The sequence below is a fragment of the Oryza brachyantha genome, chromosome 1 (genome assembly GCF_000231095.2).
Source record: "Oryza brachyantha chromosome 1, ObraRS2, whole genome shotgun sequence".
In the NCBI taxonomy this organism is placed as follows: domain Eukaryota; kingdom Viridiplantae; phylum Streptophyta; class Magnoliopsida; order Poales; family Poaceae; genus Oryza; species Oryza brachyantha.
This window is the reverse complement of record NC_023163.2, coordinates 29,003,712-29,020,990: the sequence shown is the minus strand read 5'-3', so window position 1 is coordinate 29,020,990 and position 17,279 is coordinate 29,003,712. Positions and strand designations below refer to the sequence as shown.

General features: G+C 38.7%; 3 protein-coding genes across 4 annotated transcripts; 1 reads left to right on the top strand and 2 right to left on the bottom strand.

The window, feature by feature from the left end:
* Positions 1-867: 867 nt before the first annotated feature.
* Positions 868-8,804, top strand: LOC102710165 (5'-3' exoribonuclease 3). 2 transcript variants are annotated; one of them, XM_006645026.3, is made up of 23 exons: positions 868-1,227; positions 1,793-1,895; positions 2,256-2,332; positions 2,456-2,647; positions 2,809-2,928; positions 3,013-3,075; positions 3,211-3,357; positions 3,484-3,648; positions 3,818-3,895; positions 4,024-4,110; positions 4,993-5,265; positions 5,353-5,448; positions 5,709-5,804; positions 5,955-6,025; positions 6,149-6,277; positions 6,364-6,440; positions 6,520-6,560; positions 6,634-6,708; positions 6,808-6,965; positions 7,131-7,235; positions 7,319-7,394; positions 7,489-7,595; positions 7,679-8,804. In XM_006645026.3, the coding sequence occupies exons 1-23, from the start codon at positions 1,024-1,026 to the stop codon at positions 8,337-8,339; spliced, it is 3,201 nt and encodes a 1,066-aa protein (XP_006645089.1). In that variant the 5' UTR covers positions 868-1,023; the 3' UTR covers positions 8,340-8,804. The 2 variants fall into 2 exon arrangements, with proteins under 2 accessions (XP_006645089.1, XP_006645090.1); XM_006645027.3 differs by lacking the exons at positions 868-1,227; positions 1,793-1,895; positions 2,256-2,332 and having other exon boundaries at positions 2,580-2,647; positions 2,843-2,928; positions 7,679-8,795.
* Positions 8,805-9,969: 1,165 nt separating this feature from the next.
* On the bottom strand, positions 9,970-12,847 carry LOC102704668 (CRIB domain-containing protein RIC10-like). Its single transcript, XM_006646458.3, has 5 exons — positions 12,418-12,847; positions 12,164-12,251; positions 11,941-12,047; positions 11,745-11,826; positions 9,970-10,313 (listed from the first exon to the last, which is right to left on the bottom strand). The coding sequence occupies exons 2-5, from the start codon at positions 12,219-12,221 to the stop codon at positions 10,075-10,077; spliced, it is 486 nt and encodes a 161-aa protein (XP_006646521.1). The 5' UTR covers positions 12,222-12,251; positions 12,418-12,847; the 3' UTR covers positions 9,970-10,074.
* A 994-nt stretch (positions 12,848-13,841) lies between these two features.
* On the bottom strand, positions 13,842-16,709 carry LOC102704388 (protein NRT1/ PTR FAMILY 5.10-like). Its single transcript, XM_015835033.2, has 4 exons — positions 16,483-16,709; positions 16,180-16,397; positions 14,930-15,423; positions 13,842-14,850 (listed from the first exon to the last, which is right to left on the bottom strand). The coding sequence occupies exons 1-4, from the start codon at positions 16,607-16,609 to the stop codon at positions 14,028-14,030; spliced, it is 1,662 nt and encodes a 553-aa protein (XP_015690519.2). The 5' UTR covers positions 16,610-16,709; the 3' UTR covers positions 13,842-14,027.
* Between the last annotated feature and the right edge of the window lie 570 nt (positions 16,710-17,279).

Here is a 17,279-nt window from a genome sequence, read left to right as displayed (position 1 = left end):
ATAGATTAATTTATCAGAACTTCAAAAATATATTTTCAGAAAAAACTTCCTTTTACTGCATTACCAAGACCACTTGTTTTAAGCTACCAGCTAGTATCTCCGTTTTATATTGTAAAGTTTTTTACTTTTATTTAGATATATTCATTGATCAATATATATGGTTTACATATATGACAACATTTATATAATTTTTTTATAAAACAAGAAAATCTTATACCGTGAAAGAAGGGAACGGAAGGAGTATTTTTGTTTTTCAAAACAGTAAAACTTAACAAAGCAATCCGAAAAATTCTAAAAATAAAAGGGGGCCTAAGCCCACAAAGCGATCTACTAGATCTGGGCCTAATCAATACTGGCCCAATTTTTCTGCGCTACCTTTTGGGACAACTAGCCCGACTACAGTAAACGGTTTGACGCGTCTGAGATGTCCAAAACCGGCCCTAAAAAAAACTAATCCGAAATCGGTTCTGTAACAAACTTCCCAAATTTTTTAACTGACACCTAAATTTTGATATTTATATAGATATAAACGAAACGAATTATTAATAATTAAGAATAATTTTTAGGTAAAACACGTGTAAAAATACTACGTCAAAAGCCTCAAAATGTATTTAAAGTTACCCCTCCTCTTCTCCACACTACGTCACGCAAAAACCGCCACTGCCACAAAACCAAAAACAAATCGAAATTTTCTTAAAAACCATTCTTTTTTAAATATAAACATGTCTAATGTATTCCGTATTAATATAATATTCGGTTTATTATTACATCATTCTACGACGAGACCGCGGAAGCGGAAGGCCGCCTCGCTGTCTCTCCACTGTCGTCGTCGAGTGAGATATTTCCAGACCGCAAAAAAAGCATATACCCCTCCCGGTCCGCGTGGCCTACCCCCTCTGTTAGGGTTTCGCGCCTCTTCTTCTCTCCTTTTTTTTCCCCCCTCCTCCTCGCCCGCCGGCTCGCGGCGGCCGCTCGCTCTCTAGGGCTAGGGTTCCGGCGCCGCCGCCGGCGGCGGAGGCGGAGATGGGTGTCCCGGCGTTCTACCGGTGGCTGGCGGAGAAGTACCCGATGGTGGTGGTGGACGTGGTGGAGGAGGAGGCCGTGGAGATCGAGGGCGTCAAGGTGCCCGTCGACACGTCCAAGCCCAACCCCAACAGCCTCGAGTTCGACAACCTCTACCTCGACATGAACGGGATCATACACCCCTGCTTCCACCCCGAGGATAGGGTACGTGCCTGCCTGCCTGCGGGTCGCTTCCTTCCCCAACCTCGACATGCTTTTTTCCTTTTAATAATGTTTGATTTGGCTGAGCACGCTTGGGCGTTTCTGTTTGCGTTGCTTTGGGATTTCTTTGTGGGGTTGGATGGTGTTGTTGCGGCTGTGTAGGTGATGGATTTGTGTATGTCTGATTGATGAGTGACGAGCTGTTCTAGATAGAGCTTCCTGATTAGCCTTACCGTTATAAATATAATTTTGCAATTAGCCAAAAGCTGCTAAATTGTCGCATGAGCCATCTTGAGATGAGAATGCAATGTAGTTAAATCTTCAAATCCCCTCCTCCTCCGCATTGTAAATCAGCTTCATTCAAATGGTAGTCGGGGTCTGCAAAGTTAACAATTTGCCTCTGAGTTGAGTTTATTTTCATGAAGGGGACGCATCAGCTTAGGGGAAATCTGCATGGTTGCTTTTGTCAATCCGTGTATTTCTCTTCATAAAAATAATTTAATGTTTAAAATAGTTGCACAATCACTTTCCGATTTCTATGCTGACCATGATTTCTTATCTTCTACAGCCCTCCCCGACAACATTCGCTGAGGTTTTCCAGTGCATGTTTGATTACATCGATAGGCTATTTGTCATGGTTCGCCCGCGAAAGCTTTTGTATATGGCCATTGGTATGTATAATCATCTGATGTTTACGAATTCTGTTACTACTTCCCTCCTAAAAGATTAGGAACACTTCAGTATTGTTACTCGTTTACTTGTTGGTATCATTTTGGAACAGCTTGTGCTATTGCAAACAAATGCCTTCGTTGAAGTTATCTCTGATGTATATATTATATGATGAGTCATGTACTCTATTTTGAATCAGGCATCATCCTTGTCTCTAAAGGCTAAACTATTTAGCAGCATAGTAGTAGTACCTGTACTTGTAAACTTTGTGCTGTCTAGGGTCTTGTCTTTTTATCACATATGCTTGTTTTGTTTGATGGTTTCTTGTTGATATTTTGTATTACCTTACAATGATTTTACAGATGGTGTGGCTCCTCGTGCTAAGATGAACCAGCAGCGCTCTAGACGATTCAGAGCTGCAAAGGATGCTGCTGATGCGGTCAGTAATGAAATTATCTTCATTTATGCAGTGGATGATAATATTTTGGCACTTAAATTCCCACTTGTAGACAGCTTCAACCATTACAATTCCATTTATGGCTAACTATGTTTCTATCTCCAGGCCGCAGAAGAAGAGAGGCTGCGTGAAGAGTTTGAGAGGGAGGGCAGAAAACTTCCACCAAAACATCAATCACAAACATGTGATTCTAACATTATTACTCCAGGAACAGAGTTTATGGATGTTTTATCCATTGCTTTGCAGTACTACATTCATTGCAGATTGAATTATGATCCTGGATGGAAACAAATTAAAGTAAGCATGACCTTATGCCTATCTGAGTTTTGTTTTGGCTTTTACTTTCTGTCAGTATGTTCCATCATGCTTACTTCTGATCCGTAAAGGCTATGGCTTAAACACTGATTGGAAAGACATACATGGAGAAGTTCATGTGTTCTGATTAACTTCTTTTGAAGGTTATTCTTTCTGACGCCAATGTTCCTGGTGAAGGGGAACATAAAATTATGTCCTACATTCGCGGTCAACGGAATCTCCCTGGATTTAACCCAAATACCCGCCATTGTTTGTATGGCCTGGTATGCTCTGTAAACCTTTTATTTTAACTGGGCAATGTTATGATGATCTTGCTAATGCATAGCATCATATACGCTTGAATGCAGGATGCAGACCTGATCATGTTAGCTCTTGCAACACACGAAGTACATTTCTCTATACTGAGAGAGGTTAGCTCTCCTCACTCAAAACCTAGAATGTGCCTTTTGGTGCAAATATATTGTACTGTGTTATGTGAACTAAAAGAGAGTATAGTTTCTTATGCTTTCCTGTTGTCTATGTTGATATTTCTCGGGTGCTTGCAGGTAGTTTATACACCTGGACAGCAGGACAAATGCTTCTTGTGTGGTCAGGTTGGACATTTAGCAGCAAACTGTGAAGGAAAACCCAAGAGAAAAGCTGGGGAGTTTGATGAAAAAGGTGATGCTATTGTTCCAAAGAAGCCTTACCAGGTAATGTTGTCTTCTTTGCTGCTATTTGTGGTCTAATAAGTGCATTTTATTATCCCCGTGATTTTTTTTTATGAATTCACGGAGGGCCTTGTTTTTATTTGAATTGCTCGTTGTGTGACATTGCAGTTCTTGAATATATGGACCCTCCGGGAGTACTTAGAATATGAGTTCAGAATGCCAAATCCACCTTTCCCGATTGACTTTGAACGCATTGTTGATGATTTCATCTTCATGTGTTTTTTTGTTGGCAATGATTTTCTTCCACATATGCCAACATTAGAGATCCGTGAGGTTTGTTACCTGTTCTCCACTTAATTGTTTTACTGAATGTCTTACTTTGAAGCTAATAGCTATGTAGTTATCAGATTTACTACTTACTAAACTGGATATTTATTTTATTCCTGACTGGTTTTCTTGTAGATTGTTACTGTATGATGTTAACTTCTTGGCTTTGCTGCAGGGAGCTATTAATCTGCTAATGGCTGTATACAAGAAGGAATTTCCTTCCATGGGTGGTTATCTAACTGATGCTTCCACGGTAATAAGAAAATCACTTCTCTTATGTTTCCCATGTGTGTTTTTTTTTTTTGGCAGGAAGTAACTGATTCCAACTGATCCAAATTGGTATTTCTGTATTAACATGTTTTTTCCAATCTGTTAATTCAGCCGGACCTGAATAAAGTGGAACACTTTATTCAAGCAGTTGGTTCCTATGAGGATAAAATATTTCAGAAAAGGGCTCGCTTGCATCAGGTTGTTTTTTAATATTTTACTCCTAAGCCTGTGTCTTGAATTCCTACATTATCAACTGGCACCTAATCTTTATTTTTTACTCCGCCTTGTGTCACCATTTGCTATTAGTTCAATTTTCTGTCTGTATTTCTCAAGGTAATTTCCATATTTCCAAGGTTGTCAGCCTGATGGACTATTCCATGACATCTTGTCTATATACTTCCTTCAAATTGGAGGTAGTGGTGGTGAATTTGCCACCCACCACCCACACATGGCATTTCTTACTAATTGATTTGTCCATTGTTTAGTTAACACAGTATATCTTCCATATGCTACTTTCTTATTAGTTGGCCTTGTAAATATTCAATATTACACGGAAAGTTTCACAATGACTAGATATGTTGTTTTATATATTTGGTTTACTTGTGTTCTATTTTACAATACCTGTAAAGAAATTAATCTAACAATTAGCATGTGCAAACACTGTCAACCTTTGAAAAAAAAAGGAATGGCATGCTCCGTGGAAATCACATTATTATTTTGAACCATATTGAGACATTTACAATTTCATGTTATCTACAGCAAACGCATGTCCATTTAACTAGTAAAACCAGAAAATAGTTGTTTGTCCAAGTTTCTTCTAAAATAGTTGTTTGGTTGAGTGTCTTCTCTCCATACTTCTCCCCTAGAATTTAAATGTTGCCCATGGAAAATTTCTGCATGCTGCCTAACATACCTGTAAGGCTTAAGCATGTTCCATCAATATGCATTCTGAGTTATGCAAAGCCTTTTGATATAAACAATATGAACTCTTGAGAAATAAATGTCTGCAACATTATTTCTATATACTTGGTTCTCAAATTTCCAACAAACCATTGATATGAAGTTCATATCCTCGTGCAGCGTCAAGCTGAAAGGATAAAACGTGAAAAGGCCCAGGCAAAACGAGGGGATGACCTTGATCCCCATGTCAAGGATGATCTTATTGTACCTGTTGCACGCTTCCAAGGGTCTCGCCTTGCATCTGGCCCTGTACCTTCACCATATGAACAGAATGGGACTGACAAAAACAAAGGGGGCAAAAATAGTCGAGCTCAGAAAGCTGCACGAGTATCCTCATCTGGTTCAAGCATTGCGGCTGCCATTGTTGAAGCTGAAAATGACCTTGAAGCACAGGTAGCTCATTTCATCTGACTCCAGGAGTTTTCACATGTTTTTGAAGAAATATTTTTGCGATTTTATCGGACTCCATAACTTTCTTAGGAACGTGAAAACAAAGAAGATTTGAAGACAATGCTTAAAGATGCACTTCGTGAGAAATCAGATGTTTTTAATTCTGAAAACCCAGAGGAGGACAAGGTTAGTATTTACACACGTCATATGCGGCTGCTATGCTCTCTCTGTATGTACAAATCTTAGGTCTATATGAAACTTAAATAGACTGATAACCACAGTAAGCCCGTAGAAACATAAAAACATAAAACCATACTCCTATACTGTGGACTTTAATATACATGAAACAGCTGAAGTATTTACTTTTTGTTGGCGATTTGTTTATTGAACTAGTGTGTACACTTAAATGTTTTCAATTTGGTCATAACATTGTTTTGTCTTCTCAGGTTAAGCTTGGACAGCCAGGATGGAGGGAAAGGTACTATGAAGAGAAGTTTGGGGCAAGAACACCCAGACAAATTGAAGAAATACGTAGAGATGTTGTAAGTTCTTCAAAGCACCTTTGAATTTACTGTGTTGCATAATGCTATGTACCAACTTCCGTAAAAGATGCTATTTTAGTACTATTGGAGAATGCACTCATTATTATCTTATATTACATATGTATGATGTCTCCTATTCATCCTCTTCAGGTTCTGAAATATACTGAAGGTTTGTGTTGGGTTATGCATTACTATTATGAAGGTGTTTGCTCGTGGCAATGGTAATCTAGCCTACTCTAGTTGGTCAATGTATATTAAATTATATAAATTTCATTTTCAACTCTTTGTTGATGGCTTGAAGTTGTTCCGTGTCCAACCCCACCATATCTTACTACTATATGCAGGTTTTACCCTTATCATTATGCTCCTTTTGCTTCGGATTTGAGTGGCCTAGGTCAACTCAATATAAGTTTTGAACTTGGGTCACCGTTCAAACCATTTGATCAACTTATGGGGGTTTTCCCAGCTGCGAGGTGAATGCACTAAAATCATGTTCCCTAGAGTCCCAGTTCCTTAATATCGTGGATTTTTTTTGATAGGTTGTGACATTACATTTCAGCTCACATGCACTCCCTGTAAAGTATCGGCAATTGATGACAGACCCAAATTCACCAATAATTGATTTTTACCCAACTGGTATGCTTAATTATGATGATATCTGATACATATCTTACTCATCGATAACTTTACACCATTTTCCCCATTTATGATGCAGATTTTGAAGTAGATATGAATGGGAAGAGGTATTCATGGCAGGTAAGATTGATCATAGTAGCGTATTTATGTAGTATGTACCTTCCGTATTTAATTTTATATTTGAATTATGCAGGGGATAGCAAAACTGCCCTTCATTGATGAAGCCCGGCTATTAGCTGAAATTAAAAAAGTTGAGCATACTTTGACGGTATGAAAAAAAGTTTCTCGTGCATTTGTGCTTTTATAAGCCATATGAATAAGATATGTTGTTCTAAGATATGCATCTGTTCCCTTACCCTCTGTGTAGCCTGAAGAAGCAAGGAGAAATAGTATCATGTTCAATATGCTTTTTGTGAATGGCTCCCATCCACTTTCGCCTTATATCTACTCACTCAACAGCAAATTTGGACATCTACCCAACAAAGAGCGAAATGCTATTAAAGAAAAGATTGATCCTTCTTCTAGGTTAGCTAAGGCTATCAGGATCCTTGATTGACTGCAAATACTATTTTTATTAGTTAAAGCATTATGATATTTGTACTGATTAGTATTATGTATAATTTAATGCCTTCTCTTTTAAGGAAAAAAGTAGCACATTGGCCACTGAAAAAAATGTTCTTTTTTTTGCAGTGGAGGAATGAATGGTTACATCTCACTCTGTAACGGGGATCCATGTCCTCCTGTCTTCAGGTCGCCTGTTGATGGTTTGGAGGATATCATGGACAATCAAGTGATGTAAGTTCAATCCCTTTGGTCAAATTAAGGTTATTATGATTTAGTGGCAATCTAATTCACCATTATGTCATTTGTTTAACTAGATGCACAATCTACAAGCTTCCCGATTCTCATAAGCACATTGCTCGTCCACCTGTTGGTGTGATCATACCCAAGAAGGTACATCACTATCAATTTTGTCTAGCATCAATGCTAATAATACCACCCTACTTGAGAGATAGTAATAATAAACAAGCTCTATGTTCAACTGCAGACCGTCGAAGCTACTGACCTGAAACCACCACCTGTGCTGTGGCATGAAGATAGCGGTAGGAGGCCTTATGATAATAACAACAGGAGGCCTTATGAGAACAGCAACAGGTACACTACCTTCCCTTTTGTGCCATTTTGTGAATCCTTGCGACAACATTGAAAATCCTAACTTTTGGTGAAATTGTTTTAAGGCAAAACCCAGCTGGAGCGATATCTGGTCATCAACTTGGGGAAGCCGCCCACCGTCTTGTGGTAAACAGCTTGAATGTTCGGGGTGGTGCACAATACAATGCCCCATCAATGCCATATCAAACCATAATGAATGGCATGCATTATCCAAATGGAATTCCACCAACGATAGAGCAGCCTGCTCCTGGTTGGCATGTTCCTGGTGATCAACCAAATGGTCAGGTACCGGCTTATGCATTGTCATCAGGTCATCGTCAGAACGATAGGTCTGGGCCTTCTCAGTATGGACGAGATAACCATGGAAGGCAATACCCATATGCAAGAGATCACCATGATTCAAGAGGAAGGGTTCCACCATACCATCAGAGTGGTGGCAGCCCGTATCCGTCACATTCTGCTCCATCAGCAGGTCCTGGAAGGTATGCACAACCCCCAACATATGCTGGGGGGTATGGTAGGGGCTACCAACCTGCACCTTATGGACGTGGTCAACAGTGGCAGCAGCAGCAACAGCCTTACGGCTCCTATGCTGGATCAGGGCCTTATGGGGGTGGGGCACCTCCTGCGAGGCCTAATTCACGACCACAGCAGTCGCAGAACCGTTACAATACATTAGATAGGAATTCAAACAGGAGGCCCCCAACAGGCCATGGGCGATACTAAGTGTAACCAACCTCTGTTTGTTGTACCTGTGGTTTTGTTGTTAGAAAACCTGCCTAGTAAATTGGAGAACCTCAGCTTAGAGATAAATACAAGAGCATCTGCATAGTCTTTGAGATCGACAAGCTGTTATAGCATCAACCATCAAAGGTTCTTCTAAGAGGCTAGTGTTGTACACTAGAATTGTCAGTCCATCAGATACTGGTGGCTGGCTGCCCAATTTGTAGCTTTCGTCATATATTATTTATTATATTAGCCCCTCAAGGTTGGGAATTATACTTAACAAGTTTTGGATCTTTAAGATGATGATTAGGTTCAATTTCAGTTTTGGTGGATATATCACAAATAATGTATTCTTTTCTTATTTATAATAGTGTGATTTTCTTTGACCTGTCAGGCTTGTGGTTCTCGAATGTCAATTGATAACCAGTGCCTTTTTGTTGCCTTAAAAAGCGTTCTGCTAATATAGTAGAATCTTGTGATTGTCCAATGCTATCGCTTGAGAACTTGTATCTTTTTTTGGTTGCTGTAACTATATATGTATCTAATCCTTCCGTATACATATTTTTACCCAGCCTTCTATACATTCCTCTGAATTGTCGAGGATTGTCGAACTATGTGCATTTTGTTGGCTATTCTTTCAGGTAGAGGAAGAGGGTGCCGACCAGGGTTCGCGAAACCGTGAAAACCACGACGGTTACCGCGCTCTCCGCTGGGGCACGGCTTCGGTATACCACGGTAACTGTCCGTAAATTTGATCCAAATTTTAAAAAAAGGAAATTTGTAGAAAAAAAATATATGATGTATACATTGATTTGTAAATGATGTTTGATGAAAAAAATTATTGAAAAAACTAAATTTACGAATGAATAAAAATTCAATACCGAAAAATGATTAGGTAAAATAAAAAACGGTATTGTTCACACTTCATAGAATCTAGTTAGGTATGTATTTTGATACATGAGACACATATTTGAATATTTGCAGCACTTAGTTGACTATGTAGTTGATATTTGATACATAAGACATATTTTTTATTGTGTTAGCTATTTATGACGTAGATAGTTAGTAATATTTTGTTGTAGGCTTTTTTGTTAATTTTCAGTACCCAAGCTAAGATAGATTATATATGTACTAATGTAGTCATATGTTTGTAAACATGTATTAGTTTTATACGTAATATTTTATCGTAAATATACTTTGTGAAGCCAATATTTATCAAGAATTTAGAAAATAATATGTTAAAATTTTATTTTTTTCCATATAACATGTCCTAAATGTTATAAATATAGCTACGTACTATTTTTCTATTTTTCTTGTATTTTTATAGTTTTTTTCAAAATTAATTTGCACCTAATTATCGGATTACACTAGCCGCGATTTTTGGCCGATACCGCGCGGTTTTGATCCAAAACCGCGCGGTTTTGATAAACCGCTCGGTAACCGTGGATTTTAAATTCAAAATTTTTAGATTTAAATTTATCGTGGTTTTAGCGGTTTTGGCAGTATCCGTACGGGATCCGTGGATGCGCGGTACCGTGGTTTTCGCGAGTTCCATGGTTCGCGAACCTGGTGCCGACGCCTTCGAAGCCAAACGAACAATCTTTACCTAATGTCTCAGGTGGTAGCCGAACATCATCTTTCAAATCAACTTGATATTAACTATCACTTAAAACATTCGTGTGTATTCCTATTAAAAAAAATAAGAATATGAAATGAATGGTAGTACAATGGCAGTCTATACAGTACGGGCTTCAGTTTGCATGCTGCTGTTGCCAACAGTGTCAGCAGCTGATGAAAACGAGCTTTTGGACTTTGACCTTGATGATCTCGCGGAAGCCGTTGGTGAATTGTTCTTGGACTTCTTCCTTCTGCTCTTCCTGGGCGGCTTTGGTATGTCAGGATGCAGGTTTGTTTCCTTGCCAGCATTCTCAACATATATGCCGAAGGGTGATATATCTTGAGGCTGATCGAAATCTGTCAACGAACTGTCGCCAATCAGAAAACAGATATCGATGGTAGTGTGTGTTTAGATAATGTGCATTTCAAACATATCATCCTTTAGTATGTCTTTGGGTTAGGCAAAAAAAAAAAAATTGTGTGATGGTTGGGTTGATATGCATCTTTGGTAGTCGGCAGAATTTAAATGAAGACTACTAATGGTGAGTTTGAGATGGTGGTTAAGAAAAAACGTAAAACGAGGTGAACCATTAGCGCATAAATAATTGAGTATTAATTATTTTATACTTTAAAAATAAATTAATATGATTTTTAAAATAACTTTTGTATAGAAATTATTTTATATAAAAACACACTTCCTCTATTTATAATGCAAAACTTTCCAACGTTTCCTAGGCTTATATATACACCAATAATTTTAGACACATATATAAATTATATATGCTGATCAATATATAAATAAAACGAAGAAAGTGTCATTTAGTAACTTGGTAAATGTGTTCATGGAAAATGATTGAAGTTTTCTTTCTTTCCCTTCTAAACAAACGACGCATAATAGGTGTTATATTTTAATCCCTGATGCATTCGTTCCCTTCCAAATAAATCTCTCTTTCTTGTATGCACTGGGTGGACTTTGTGGCAGAGTACAACTTTGTGGGTAACATGTTATTGTCAAATGTGGACATTGGAGTTCTGCAGAAGTTTGTGTTTGTTGTGCAAAGCACGTCTTGATATGCCATGCAGTATGATATGAATTAACTTGCTTCATTTGGAGTCAATTATTATTGTTTTTTTTATAAAACTTCTTCAAGAGTACACAAGTTTCAACATGACAAAACTATTAATTCTGGCACAAATACCGACTAGAAAACAGAAATCAAAATATTGGTCAAAGGTATTTCCTAATTCCAAAGGATGTGTATGAACCACAAATTATTTTTTAGTTATCATTGCATACTTGCATGATTGTGATATCTTTTCGCTTTTTCTGGGAACAAGCGAATCGATATATTTTACAAACGAAAAATAATTTATAAAAAGAATTTTCATATATGTGTTCCTAGTGATATAAAAACAAAATCTGAAAAATAAACGACGAAGAACTCCAAATTTAAGGTTAAAAATTAAATTTTAGCTTATAAGAACATAAGTGAAAAAATTAAATTAATAGCAGTATTCTGTTGGTTCAAGAATCATGGTCCGATTTCAAAGTTTCAGGAGGCAAGATTCAATCAAACAATTCAATGTCTTTCAACAACCAACGACACCATCAGTTTGTTGGTCGATCTTAGACGCATCATATGATTGTTGGACCAACACAAGATTGCTAAACATTGCAACATGAAATGTATTCCTAGGAAAATACATGCCACTAAAATAAACTACGGAAGAATGTTGTTGCCTAGAACAGTAGTTGACCGGTGAAAGAACTAAAGAACAAGATATCACCTTGAGAAGTCCAGGACGATCCTGTAGATGGCCCAAAATTGTTCAAAGACGAAAAGTCAGCCGACCCCTTCATGTCATTCATCTACAAGGATGTTTGAGTTGGTTCAGCTTGCAAACAAGTAAATGACCAATGGATTTAACTGGGCGATGTGTCAAAACATAGTTGCAATTAACATTGTTCTGCCATGTCAGTTACCCAGCTAGGAGAAGCAGCAGCACTCCCAGTCGGGCTATCCCAACCTATGTGCGCAACATGCTTCACGTCAGTTGGATAGCCGATCTCCATTTGGTGCTCCTTAACCACTGCAAGATGGTTTGAACAAGATCAAGAGAGATTTAGGCAATGCAGATCAAAGGATTTGATCTTTCTAACATTGTGAAAATGAAAAGAAGAAAGTGCACACATGATAGTCACATACCGAAGATCTGAGAGATGACCTTGAGGCCCTTGAAAACCCCTTTCATCTTGTACGCCATCGGTAGATGCTGTGCAGAATCAGAAGGCCCCTGGAAACAAAAGACAAGAACAAAAGGTTAGCAAAGCTCTGGTTTCACAACAGTTACATTGATGAGAGTATGTATCAGCCAGATCTTATGATATGTTTTGATTTGATATGATCATCGATGAATAACCATATAGGAGTATGTTACAGGCAGGAATATGCATACGTACCTCAAGATGTTATGATGGGAGGTGATGATGTTTGATGTCCTCTTTGGATGTTTTCAATGGAAGAATTTGGAGTAAGCAACAGCTCCATCACCTCCCATCCTATTTCTCTAATATGGAGTCAGGAACATCCACGAGAAGTCTGTATATTGTCAGGATTTATGAAGGCTGGAAGCTGGAATGAAGTAAGGAAAAAGATATTTTTATGGATACATTTAATCTGGCAGAAAAATCATAACAATATGCTACACCAATACAAGAATGAGCAATGTGCAATCTCCATGCTCTAGAATTTTGAGTTGTCAAAAATGCTTGTAATATAATAGACTACTATGTGCAGGCTTTCTTGCTTCTGTCGGACAAATGGAAAACAGTGAACAACATATACATGAAAAATATTCAGAAGCAATCTAACTGTACAGAAATACAGGTGCATCGATGGAGTTTCAGACCACGAAGTCCTCTGGCTGTTGTCTCGCGAACACAGCTAAGAATCACATACTTGGTTATAATAAGCATTACTGCATGAGATGCAGTCACGTTTAAGGACATGCTCCCAGGCATGTGAATCAGTCAAGAACCGCGTCTTGGGATGCTGCTGGCAATTTGTATAGTTAGAAACAACTATGGAGGTGATTGTTGTATAGTTAGACACAACTATGGAGGTGATTGTTTAACTTTTTAACGACATATTTGTAAACAAAAGATATTCTATGAATAAAACTTTTATATACGTATTCTTCGCGATCTAAAAGCCAAGGGTGAAAAATTAACATCGGTGAAAAAAAACTCAAAATCAACTCCAACTTTAAAATTAAGAATTCAAATCTTGGCTTATAAGCATAAGAAGAAGTAACAACATTGGGGTGTAAGAATCTTTGGAAAGATAAGCCTTGTATTAATGTGATTCTGAACACACAAAAAAATAGGGTTGAGGATATCAATGTGATTCTGAAACTGAAAGGATGCAAGGGGTGGAAATGGAATAAAAAAATTGCAAATCACATTTTTGCTCCTATTAATCTCTCACAAAAATATATTTTTTATGTAATAAAAAATACACTTAGGAACTTAGAAGGTTGCGTGCGTTCTTTACTATATTTTTGTTGGATTTTTCTGTGGCTTTTGCGCACATGCTTCTCAAACTGTTAAACAATGTATTTTTTTTGCAAGAAGATTCTATATAAAAGTTCATCATCTAACCTCTCTAGAGTATATTTTCAACTTGATTAATTTCATCATTTATTAACTAAATAGCTATCACAAAATCAGATAGTCTTTCATCTTTTACAACAAAAGAACACAGCCTAGGAGGCACATTGATAAGAAATCAAAGTATCAAACCTAAATAAACTTGAGAAATAAACAAGAAATTATTGAGGAAGGAAAAAAAGAACTTTACCGATCAGAGCTCCTAAGACAAAATATGAAATTAAGGAGCATTTCATTTGCATTTGCACATGGATCACATAATTTGTTGAATACAAAGTAGGTATTAGGATATATGGGTGAATGGAGGGACACTGGAACCGGCATTTTGCCAGACACAGCTTTATCATGTTACATTCTTGAGACTGGACCAGTGGATCAAAAAATGTACTCTGACCACAATATCAATGCACTGAGATGACCTTTTTCCTATGCTGATACATTTGTGCGAAGTATAGGTAACAGGCCAGGCCTAAAGCATTGAGCACGGTTAGCAGCAAGTAGAAGTAATCAAGATGGCCTCTGTTTCGATTGTCAGAAAACCAGCTATCTTCGAAGCTACTGGTCACCTTGTCAATGGCATATACAAGGAAGCTACTGATGAAGTTGGCAACTCCAATTATGCTCAAGAACAAAGCCACGCCCAAGCTGCGCAGACTGTCAGGTACCTCACCGTAGAAGAACTCTTGCAATCCAACTACAGCAAATATATCAGACAATCCACACAGAATGTACTGCGGTATAATCCACAAGAAGCTCATAGGAATAACAACTTCTGGTTTGTCCACAAGGCCGAAATCTCTTGCTATTTTGAGCCTCCTCATCTCCACAAGTGCAGCAACAATCATCATGATGATCGAAATTACCAACCCGACGCCGATCCTTTGCAGCGTCGTGATGCCGCAAGGGTTCTTGGTGTATTTCCTAGCTATTAGAACAAAGATTCTGTCATAGATTGGGAGAAAGACCATGATTGAGGCATTACCCACGGATTGGATGGAAGCAGCTGGTATCACTAGGCTACCTACTCTTCTGTCCAGTGAGCTTGCTTGCTTTGTAAAGAAAGTAATGCACTGTGCCATCACAGCAGCATATATCAGGCTGGATGCCCATATTGGAAATAACTTGACCAGCTCTGCAGCTTCAGGAGGGACACAATTACTGCTTGAACTGTTGGCATCCCCCTCTGATGATGAAGGTAGCAGCTCATGAGAACTGTCAGGTGATCTGCATCCCAATTGAGCAAATAGAGTTTCAGATAAAGAAATGGACTCAGTGGAAGGTTTCAGGCTTTCAGTAACCTTACTTTGAACCTGACGACGCTATCCGTTGTCGAAACCGTGCTGCAACCAGTTTGCCAACTTGTCCAAATACATTCCCCTTACCTCTTGGCGGGTAGAAGCGATAAGTCCTGGTTCCAATCAAGAAAATAGCAAGAGCAACAACCATGGCAATGCATGGAATTGCAAACCCAAGCTGCCAGCTTATGCTTTCCTGAACATAATTCAAGATTGAAACAGTCATGGTGTTGCCACCATACGAAGCGAAGAACCACCAATTGAAGAAAGAGCTCCTCGAGGCCAGTTCATCAGGGTCACTCTCATCAAATTGGTCTGCACCAAATGCTTGTGAGCAAGGTTTGTGGCCACCCTGGGCAAACGCCACAACATAGAGGGACAGGTAGAAGAAAGCCACGTGAGCAGCCAAATTTGAGCTTTCAGCTGGTGACTCCATACTGCCTCCATGTTTCACTTGCTCTTCCGGTGCAAGAACCGATGAGACAGTGATCATACCCAATCCCTGCAAACAGTTCAGTGTAAGAAATTCAGACCCCAGCAAATCCAGAATAATACCACATGATATAATGTAATCGTCAAAGTCATGCTGCAACAACAACAAACCAATCAAAATATTTCCGATTCTTCTTTTGCCAGCATTTTTTGTTTGCGAGATTGTCACCTATAACCTATCCAGTGAAATTGACAACTACAATCGACTAGAATTCCTGTCCCTTTCTGAAACCTACACATCCGTACCTTTTAAAAGTAAAAAAACTGTCAACTATTTTCTTATGACTTATGTTATGACTTTGTAAAGCGTAACTTATATGTTACGTATTTATACTAAATTTTTAATAAAACCAATGATCAGTCGAAAATACAAACGGAGTGAGTGAGTAACACCGAATAAATAGTGGTTGCTGCTTACCATGGTCTTCGTAGCAAACGATTATACTGTAGTCGCATATATACGAAATCATATTAAAATCATATTGATTCCAGTATATTTTACTAGTAATAGAATTTAATCCATACCGTTGATCTATTTTTATCGAACGACTATGATTAAATTATATTACCAACGATATGCAGTAGAAATTTAAAGGGATAATATCGTCGTCCTTTTTGTTTTGGTCTTTATTACAAGAAAAACAAAATTACAAAACATTATTAATCAAGTAATTAATAAAGTATAAAAATATTATTTTTTACTGATAGTATAATATTACAGTAAAATACATCGAAAAGTTTCCCATGCTTAATACGCTATACGTACCAAGATGTAGAGGAGGCTCGCGAAGACGATGGTGCGGTAGCGGCCGAGCCAGGAGTCGGCGATGGCCGAGCCGAGCAGCGGCAGCAGCATCGAGGTGCCGAGCCACAGGTTGACGGCCGCCGCCGCCGCCGCCGTCGGCTGCCGGAGCGGGCCGGTCAGGTAGATTATCAGGACCCCCACGATGCCGGTGTAGGCGAACCGCTCGGCGACCTCCGCTCCTGCAGCTCACACGACGCCGTAATTACATCTCGCCTTCTTCTCCTTCTTCTTTCTTTCTTTCTTTTGAAAAAAAAAAGTACGTACCGATGATGAAGAGGGCGGCGGGCCACCCGCCGGAGCTGCCGCGGGAGGCCGGGCGGCCGAGACGGTCCACGGCGAGCATCGTCGGCTCCGGCTCCGGCAGGAGAGGCTGAGCCTCCGCCGCCTCCATTGCACGCTCCACTACCTTACTCCCCCTAGCTAGCTAGCTGCAGCTTTACGTCCGAACTGTTTCGGATGTGATTTTCCACTAGCGTACGACACGACCCCACCGAGAGAGATGATACGATATCTAGCACCAACCAGTTATATAAAGGGAAAAAGGAAAATGCTATCTCGCACTCAAATCATCGACGGACGGACGCTTGCAAGTAGACGGCGCTGTCGCACCGCACGGTGCCGAGTCGATGAGGACAAGGCACCTAAATTTCGCCGGCTCGCTCAATGAAATCTTACGTACAACCGCGCTCGCTCAATGAAATCTTACGTACAACCGCGCGCAGACTGCGCGGCCAGGTTAGTTATAAAATTTCTTATATAATATCAAATATAGTTTCATATTATATCATAAAATATAAATATTAAACTCGTACCTCCTAGATTAAAATATTACATTTGACGTTCCACGTAAATTAAAACAGTGGCTCCTTTTATATTATCTTAATAACATAACAGATCTAACAATAATACTACAATAGATCAAAGTTGTACAAAATTTATAGTATAATATCTCTTCTTTTCTTCGTCTTCTTCAATCACATATATTTCATATTGTAAGAATTTCTAGCATTATCTAAATTTCATTAATTGATAAATGTATATAATTTATATATATATCTAGA

Bases quoted from the DNA above. Each gene is read 5' to 3' on its own strand.
- LOC102710165 (XM_006645026.3), top strand. From the start codon at position 1,024: ATGGGTGTCCCGGCGTTCTACCGGTGGCTGGCGGAGAAGTACCCGATG. The intron at 1,228-1,792 runs GTACGTGCCTGC...TATCTTCTACAG, and splicing joins GCTTCCACCCCGAGGATAGG to CCCTCCCCGACAACATTCGC. The intron at 5,449-5,708 runs GTTAGTATTTAC...TTGTCTTCTCAG, and splicing joins AAAACCCAGAGGAGGACAAG to GTTAAGCTTGGACAGCCAGG.
- LOC102704668 (XM_006646458.3), bottom strand. From the start codon at position 12,221: ATGGCGTACAAGATGAAAGGGGTTTTCAAGGGCCTCAAGGTCATCTCT. The intron at 12,048-12,163 runs GTATGTGACTAT...ACCATCTTGCAG, and splicing joins GGTCATCTCTCAGATCTTCG to TGGTTAAGGAGCACCAAATG. The intron at 10,314-11,744 runs GTGATATCTTGT...GTTCGTTGACAG, and splicing joins ATCGTCCTGGACTTCTCAAG to ATTTCGATCAGCCTCAAGAT.
- LOC102704388 (XM_015835033.2), bottom strand. From the start codon at position 16,609: ATGGAGGCGGCGGAGGCTCAGCCTCTCCTGCCGGAGCCGGAGCCGACG. The intron at 16,398-16,482 runs GTACGTACTTTT...TGTGAGCTGCAG, and splicing joins CGCCGCCCTCTTCATCATCG to GAGCGGAGGTCGCCGAGCGG. The intron at 14,851-14,929 runs GTAAGGTTACTG...ATTGGGATGCAG, and splicing joins ATAGCGTCGTCAGGTTCAAA to ATCACCTGACAGTTCTCATG.